The sequence below is a fragment of the Trachemys scripta genome, chromosome 12 (genome assembly GCF_013100865.1).
Source record: "Trachemys scripta elegans isolate TJP31775 chromosome 12, CAS_Tse_1.0, whole genome shotgun sequence".
Lineage (NCBI taxonomy): Eukaryota > Metazoa > Chordata > Testudines > Emydidae > Trachemys > Trachemys scripta.
This window is the reverse complement of record NC_048309.1, coordinates 37,102,026-37,110,792: the sequence shown is the minus strand read 5'-3', so window position 1 is coordinate 37,110,792 and position 8,767 is coordinate 37,102,026. Positions and strand designations below refer to the sequence as shown.

General features: G+C 40.2%; 1 protein-coding gene across 1 annotated transcript; it reads left to right on the top strand.

Moving 5' to 3' along the window:
- The first annotated feature begins 7,045 nt into the window (after window positions 1-7,045).
- LOC117885398 (olfactory receptor 5V1-like) lies at window positions 7,046-7,987 on the top strand. Its single transcript, XM_034786706.1, has one exon. The coding sequence runs from the start codon at window positions 7,046-7,048 to the stop codon at window positions 7,985-7,987; it is 942 nt and encodes a 313-aa protein (XP_034642597.1).
- Window positions 7,988-8,767: the final 780 nt, after the last annotated feature.

Here is an 8,767-nt window from a genome sequence, read left to right as displayed (position 1 = left end):
ATGCTCTTTGGTACTTGAAATGCATCAGTTCAGACCTAGAAGATAAGGGGTACACCCTATTACCAGAAAAACAAGGTATAAAGCTGACTAGTTTCAAGTGATGTATGCAGCATCTTTTACTTGTGAACAGGGCAAGTATAAAACAATGGCTTTAGGAGAATAACTTTGGGAGCACACCTTCTGCGTAAGGTGAATATAACATGACTGTATGAGATCACTTCAGGGAGATTGGTATCATACTGAACATTTTTCCTGTACTATATTATTACTGGTTTAAAGCAATAAACTTGACTGACATTGGTCTTTTGAATATTATTTGATAATGAATCAAAGTGGGTAAAGCGATTTACTATACAATTCATCAACACTAAGTAACATTGTATTGGTTGCAATATAATTAAAGAGAGAATGGTACCTGTTGGACTGGTTTGTGGATGTCATCAGATCAATACTTCCCCAGGAGTGAACTTCCCATCACCACCCACCCCCTATTGTATTAGTTGTCACCCTATACGTAGATATAAAATAGGGGCCAAACCATTCTTTATCTCACTATGGCTCATATGCAACAATATCTTGCATCTTATAATGATGAGCCAGAGCCAAAGTCTTTGTAGTTAAGGAAAGACTCTCAGGGCATGTTTACACTGGCAACGTTAAAGCCTGGCCGTGGCAGTGCTGCCATGGCAACACTTTAACGTGGCCATGTAGTCGTGGCACCAGTGCTGGGAGAGAACTATCTCAGCACTGTAAAAAACCCACCTCCATGAGGGGAATAGTTAACAGCACTGGGAGCCTGGCTCCCAGCACTGGTGCACTCTCTACACTGCCACGTTACAACGCTGAAACTTTCTGTGCTCAGGAGCGTGTTTTTTCACACCCCTGACCGAGAAAGTTGCAGCGCTGCAAAGTGCCAGTGTAGACATGTCCCCTGTCATTGACTACAAGGGGTTTTGTGTAAGGACGCATATGGGGCAGAGGCAACAGATATTTTCTCCACATTTGATATGGGCTAGGATCCTTGTCTCCTCTGCTCACTCTCAAAATAAACACTCGCAGATTACATTCACATTTTACAATACCGCAATCCACCTCCACCTTTCCCATCCCACATACACAGAATATTCCCTCACACTGTGGGAGAGGGAGCCCCTCGCTCTTTCAGCAAAGACCAGAAGGATGGGTGATAATTATGTCATCAATCATCTAAGTGGAGATTTTCAAAGGAGCATAGAAAGGTTAGCTGTCCAACTCCCTTTGAGATTCAAAGGCAGGTGGGTGCCTAACTCCTTTAGATTCCTAAAAAAATCACAGCCAATGTCAACAGGGAGATTTGAACTTTTTTCGTGTGGCAGCTTTGCGGTCTACTAGGCCTGAATTCGGAATTCCAGGTCCAGAGATCAGAGTGACCCGGGAGCGTTAGCCAAGAATTTTTTAACTTTGGAGCATTTAATTTTATTTTTACTATGAAATAAAATTGAGATTGGTTCATTTTTTGCTATTATTCTAACAGATCTACTCATCGAATACATCAGGTGAACAGAGATTTCCACTGAGATCAGAAGTTCTGTCTGCATTAATTTTCTTTGAAATGAGACATTCCCTTTTTTTTTATTGCTTTGTCTTTTGGGTCAACAGTTCTGCTGTCTCTGTTATTTTCCCTTTGGAATCAGTTGTTTTCCATAACTTCCCCTTTGAATTTAGTAATGAGACTTCCTTGTACCTTTGTTTTTCCTTTCTAAAAATAAATATTAACTTTCCTCTGTGCAATAATTTCAAATTCCCACCATTACAACTATCAAGGGAGATTACATCACCATAATTTCTGTGAAAGGAAATATCAACAAAATACAACAAGAAGTGCTGTAGGACCTTGACATTCAGATAGGAACCCAAAGCTCAGGTTACTGAGATAACGTAAGACTATCAATAGTAGACAAGTGGATAATGTAGTGCAAAAACTGTAAACTTATCTCAGGAAATCTGAAGAAAGGGTTCGGGTTAGGGTGCAATAGATCATCAGTATAAAAGGTAAATCAACACAGTAAAAATGAAATAATTTGATTTAGAAAAAAGAAATGCCTACTCAGGCATCCACCATGTCAGAAACAGTATAACTGCATGTTCAATCCAGGAGGAAAGTAAATAAAGTTTGATGGGGTGACACTGCACACTATATTCTTCATAATGATATTATTATATTATGATTATAGCATTATTATGATGTGTTTTGTGCAAGACGGGTCATGTAAGGTGTCATTGGAAAAGTTGTGATTTGCTGAATATGATTATCCTATTTCTATGCATGTATCATTTTTGTATCTGAAGTTATGAATATGGACTATGTATCTGTATTTCAAATGTAGTTACACCTTGGTAACTTCCACTAGGCAAGATGCTTTCAGTCTACATATCTGGTTGGGAAGGGCCTAATCAGGGTAATGAGCCATTAGGGAAAACAATAGGCCTTAGGAGAAACTTATCCTCCACCTGATGAGCCTTCCTGAGAGCACTCCAGAGAGCCTGTAAGTAATGGTTGCTATGACAAATCCACATGCCTCTGGACTCCATCTTGGGATGTCTGTACTTTTCCACGCATTGGTCCAGGCACAAAGTTTTGAAACAAAAGGTTCCCGCCCTATGCTAAGGCTATAAAAGGCAGGGAGTGATATCAACAGTTCTTCTTCACTCCTCACACAAGAGGACTCCTGGAAAGACCTAAGGAACAAACACTGAACTGGGCGAAGTGCTTGAACCAGGCTAAAGGGATTTTAGCCTGTGTATGGAGACCTGAGAAATCCTAACTGCAAAGCAAATACAGCCTGTGCCTTGAGAATCTGCAAGACCACTGGTATCATCAGTCAGGGTTAGCAACTGCTCATTCATAGTCAATCTAACCACTGTGTTATTCTTAGTTTGTGTTTTTGTTTATTTGCTGGTAATCTGCTTTGATCTGTTTGCTATCCCTTATAGTCATTTAAAATTTGTGTTTTGTAGTTAAACTTGTTTGTAGTTTAACATAAACCAATGTGCCTTTAAGTGAAATATCTTGGGAAAAATCTCAGCTTGTTTAGCACAAGTGTGCATATTTCTCTCCACATTGAGGGAGAGGCAAACCAGGTAACAAATTTCTACTGATCAGTGTTTTGACCAGGCCAGGGTGGTACAGCTGTGGGGTCCTAGGCTGGGGATTTTGTGGCTTCTCTACTGTTGGTTCATGCAGTGGATGGTCAGAGAGCCTGCATACAAATCCAGCTGGGTGTGTCCCTACCTAGGTAAATGCTGGAGGAAGTGTAGGACCAGGAGTAGGTCTGCAAATTGCCACAGCAGCACAGTGTCAGAGGGAGCCTAGACTGGTGGGTCAGAGGGCTCAGTGGAACCACAGTTCCTTGTAGTAGCCCAGGGGTAAGCCATCAAAAATGGATTATAGCAAAACAAGCTTAAGAAAGAGCAATGAATGGCTCTCAGATTTAGAACATGAGAATGGCCAAACTGTGTCAGACCAAAGGTCCATTTAGCCCAGTATCCTGTCTTTTGACAGTGGCCAATGCCAGATGCTTCAGAGGGAATGAATGGAAGAGGTAATTATCAAGTGATCCATCCCCTGTCACCCATTCCCTTTTTCCTGTACCATATAATTACTGGTTATTTAGTCTCTTGACTATATTTTATAATGAACCAAAGTGAGTGAAGCAATTTACTATACAATTCAGCAACACTAAGCTACAATAATTATATTGCAACCAATACAAAGAGAGAATGGTATCTGTTGGACTGCTTTGTTCACGTCATCAGATCAATACTTCCCCATGAGTCAACTTCCCATCACCGACCAGCCCCCTACTGTGTAAGTTGTCATCCTGTTAGATATAAAATAGGGGCCAAACCATTCTTTATCTCACTATGGCTCACATGCTCCAACATCTTGCATCTTATATTATAATCATGAGCCAGATCCAAAGTCCTTTGTAGTTAAGGGAAAGACTCTCAGTCATTGAGTACAAGAGGTTTTGTGTCAGGCCCCTTACATGGAAAAGGCAAGAAATATTTTCCTCACGTCTGATATGGGCTAGGATCCCTGTCTCCCCGCCCACTCAAAATAAACTATTGCAGACTACATTTGCATTTTACAATAGAACAATCCACCTCCACCGTTCCCATCCCACATGTACAGCATATTCCCTCACATCAATGTTCCCTTTATTTTTTTCTATCCATGTGCATAGTGAATTTTGTTATGCGCACCAGTATAGCGGTGATGTGTGCCACCGGTGAAAACAAAAACAAAAACATAGATATAACATATATTTTTGAAAAATCACCATAGGGATAATTACTACATCCAGGACAGGTTAGGCATTTTAATACTAACTACTCAAAGAATTAAATTTAAGCGTAAGAGAGAAATAAAATTATGTAATGCATAAAACTGCAATAACATAACAACAACACAAATATGTGCTGGGAGCCAAGAGTGAAAGAGACAAAATGTATGTGTGTGTGTGTGTGAAACACTGAGACAGTGTGTATGTGTGTGTGAGAGAGACACAGAGTGTGTATGTGTGAGAGACACAGAGACTGTGTGTGTGAGAGAGAGACTCTGTGTGTGTGTGTGAGAGAGAGAGAGAGAGAGAGAGAGAATGCATGTGTGTGTGTGTCAGAGACACAGAGACAGTGTGTGTGTGTGTGTGTGTGTGTGTGTGAGAGAGAGAGACACACACACACACACAGAGTGTGAGTGTACTGGCTGCTGGGGAAGCCTATGAGAGACCGTGCTTTTTCTTTTTAAGGCACTCCCACCGGCCACAAAGCTTAGAGGGAACACCTTATCTTTCCTCTATGCAATCATTTCAAATTCCCACTAGCAGAACTATCAAGGAAGATTACATCACCTCATAAGAACGAGAAATTACCAACCAGGAGAGACATTAATTTCTATGAAGGGAATAACAACAAAATACACCAAGGAGCACTGTAAGATCCAGACATCCAGGTAGTAACCCAAAGCTCAGTTTACTGAGATAATTGAAGATTATCAAGAGTAGAAGAGATTGGAAAATGTAGCGCAAAGACTATAATCTTATCTCAGAAAAACTGAAGGAAGGGTTATGGTTAGGGGGCAGCTGGCAATAGACTATCAGTGTGAAACATAAAGCAGCACAGTTAAAATGAAATAATCTGGTTTAGGAAAGAAAAATACCTGCTCAGGCATCTAGCATGTCAGAAAGAATATAATTGTTTGTTCAATCCAGGGGGAATGTAAATAAAAGTAGAAGGGTTAGAGCAAAACATGCTCAGGAAAGAGCAATGAATGGCTCTCAGATTTAGAATGTAAAAACGTAAGAACAGCCATATTGGGTCAGAGCAAAGGTCCATCTTCCAATAGTGGCCAATGCCAGGTGCTTCAGAGGTAATGAACAGAACATGTAATCATCAAGTGACCCATTCCCTGTCACCCATTCCCAGTTTCTGCCAAACAGAGGCGAAGGACATCGTCCCTGCCCATCCTGGCTAATAGCCATCGATGGACCTATCCTCCATGAATGTATCTAGTTTATTGACTCCTTGTGTGTACATTTTATTTTTCACCATGTGAGTTTTATTGCTCGTAAAAATTGTCTGTCTTCTCTCCGTGTGTGTGTTTTTCTGGATTTCCATTTTTCTGTCATACTTTTATGTTGCACTAGTGTCAATGTACCATTGCCATTCCCGGTGTAGACATAGTTCATATCGGTGCATCATAAGTCAGTGGGTGAAGAGATCAGATGGCAGAATATATCAAGAAGGGTGTAGGGGAAAAGCAAAGAAGAGATTTCGGACTTATTGGCTCTGATACCTTTTCTTTAACAGCAAGGATCTGCTACTTCTCTTTAAACATATCTGTATTTTATTGTTCATAAAATTTGGAGAAAGAAACAATTTCTCTCTCTCTCTCTCTCTCTCTCTATATATATATATATGTATATATATATACATATATTTGTCTCATTCTGTCTATATATATCTTCCTTTTTTTTCTCCAGTTTTTCATTTTTCTCCAGGCACATTCTCCCTTCTGGATAAAAACGACTCTCTTATTTCTCTCATAATGAGATTTCATTTTTATTTCATTTTCATTTCTTTATATGGTGTTGGATTCTGATTTAAGTTGCACTTGCGTAAATCCACATGAAGCTGATGCAATTTATCCTGGTGTAACTGAGATCAGGAAACAGCCCGTGGTCTGTGTTTAGGGTTTGTTTGTGTCACTGTCTGTTTCCCAGCTGCATCTTATCAAATAGTGCAAATTTTAATTTGAATCTGCTGGGATAGAGGACAGCAGGCTAGACCTTCATACAAACCACAGCCTCATTAGTGTTTCAATATCTGTCTTATGGGGAATGCTTATACTACATTTGGGCAGTGTAATTCCCTGTTCTGGTAAAACCCATCACACACAATCTTTGATTGAGCTATTGTGCTAAAAATAGCAGTGTAGACTAGCTGCCAGAGCCTAATCCCATCTGAGATCCTAGGTACGTACACAGGTGGCCATCCCAAATGGCTGCATGTGCTGCCGTGTTCTCACTGCTTATTTTATCTTGCTAGCTTGATCAAAGCTACTGCATGTACGTCTACCCAAGCTGGGAATTACACCTCCCAGCTGCAGGGGAGACGTACCAGTGGTAGAACTCCAAATATCTTTCATTTCTAGTCTATTGATTTTTTGTTATATCTTCTAGATTTGTTGATGTGACACTGATATGATAAAGACATTTCAAAATCCCAGCCTAAAAGTATTTACAGTTCAAGAGAGCTTAAGGGAGTTAGATGGGACATTTCCATAATTCGATAGTGTTCCATGCTCTTGTTTCACCTATATTGGAAGCTCAACCTCTTAAGGATAGGAGTCTTCCTCTGTTTTTTGACAACTTCATTTTTCCAGTGGAGAGATGCAGTGGTATGAGGTTACCTACTCCAGGTTTCTGCCAGTATAACCAACAGCACAGCCTGACTGTGTGTACTCCATCAATATTTAATGGTTTTCTGATTCTAGATACATATTATGGAGAAAGCAGAAGTAAGAAACCAAACGTCCATCGTGGAATTCATCCTTTTAGGATTTGGGAATGTCCCTGAACTGCAGCCCCTTCTCTTCCTGCTGTTTCTAGTGATCTACATTGTGACTGTTGCTGGAAACATCCTCTTCATTGTGCTAGTTGTGGCTGATCAGCACCTTCACATCCCCATGTACTTTTTACTGGGGAACTTGTCCTGCCTGGAGATCTGCTACACCTCTGCCATCCTGCCCAGGGTGCTGGCCAGTCTCCTGACTGGGGACAGAACCATTTCTGTTAAGGGCTGCATTGTGCAATTATATTTCTTTGGTATCCTGTCAAATACAGAAAATCTGCTGCTTACGGCAATGTCTTATGACCGGTATTTAGCGATATGCAATCCACTCCGTTATGCTGCTCTGATGAATGGCAGGGTTTGTTGGCAGCTTGTGGCAGGGTCCTGGATAAGTAGCTTTCTGCTCTGCACCATAGTAAATATTTTCTTTTTCCAATTAACGTTCTGTGATTCCAAAGAAATTGACCATTTCTTTTGCGATTTTTCACCCATGATAAAGCTGTCCTGTGTCGCCACCCAGACTCTGGAACTGTTGACATTTATTATCTCTGTAATAGGGACATTTGTGCCCTTTCTTCTGACTCTGACATCCTACATTTGTATCATAACCACCATCCTGAGAATCCCTTCCAGCATCGGGAGGCAAAAGGCATTTTCCACCTGCTCATCTCACCTCATTGTGCTTGCAATTTTGTATGTGACCGTATTAACTGTCTATGTAGTTCCAACAGCCAACACGCCCAAGGTCCTACACAAAATATTCTCTGTCTTCTACACAGTCCTGACTCCCATGATCAACCCTGTCATCTATAGCCTGAGAAACAAGGAGGTCAATGAGTCCCTAAGAAAAGTTATTCTTAAACTAGTAGCTTAGGGAAACAGGCATAGAATGTGAAAGTATAAATGTTAGCATATAATAAAATAGAGATGAACTGATATAGTTTCTTATTTGAGTCCATTTGAGTCCTTGAGAACAGGGTTACCCCTTTTTAACCTTACTTCATACTTCTTTCTTTCTTTCTGTCTTTCTCTTCCTGTTACTCTGCTACTTTTTGAGCATTCATCTTTCATACATTTAATACACATGTCTTTTATACAAAACTTCATACTGTAAGAAACATTCTTTATGAAAATTGGGCTTTTTTTCCAAACTCACATTTCCGTAAAGCACTCTGGGTCATTCATCTGTACATGAATACTAATGCCCAAATTCTGCAAGGAGCTTACCATCTTTTGAGTGGTTCTGGGTCTCTTCCACTTCCACTGAAGCCAATGACATTCATTCTCCACTTTTTAGGATCCTCCATTTTCATTTATGCCTCTGAATAGTAGGTGAAAAATGTTGCCGCCACAGTGAGTGGAGAACTTTGATTGGGCAGTATTCTATGCAGATCTGTAACTGGGTAAACAAAAAATGAAAGTCTTTGGAGGGTTGGGAGTCTCAGTGTCCTGCCATGTGAAACTTCCTGCCTGTTCATACATTTTTCAGGGTCAAGGCAACATTAAAATATCTATATTTATATCAATAGTCATATAGATATCAATACAGATATATGAAATGGAAACATAAGATGTATAGCCAAAATTTGCATAGCTCATAAGACCTGATTTCCCTCCCTGACCCAAATAAAAAGAAAGGAATGAATTAATACGA

Excerpts from the sequence above, each read along its gene's own strand:
- LOC117885398 (XM_034786706.1), top strand. The coding sequence starts at position 7,046 with ATGGAGAAAGCAGAAGTAAGAAACCAAACGTCCATCGTGGAATTCATC.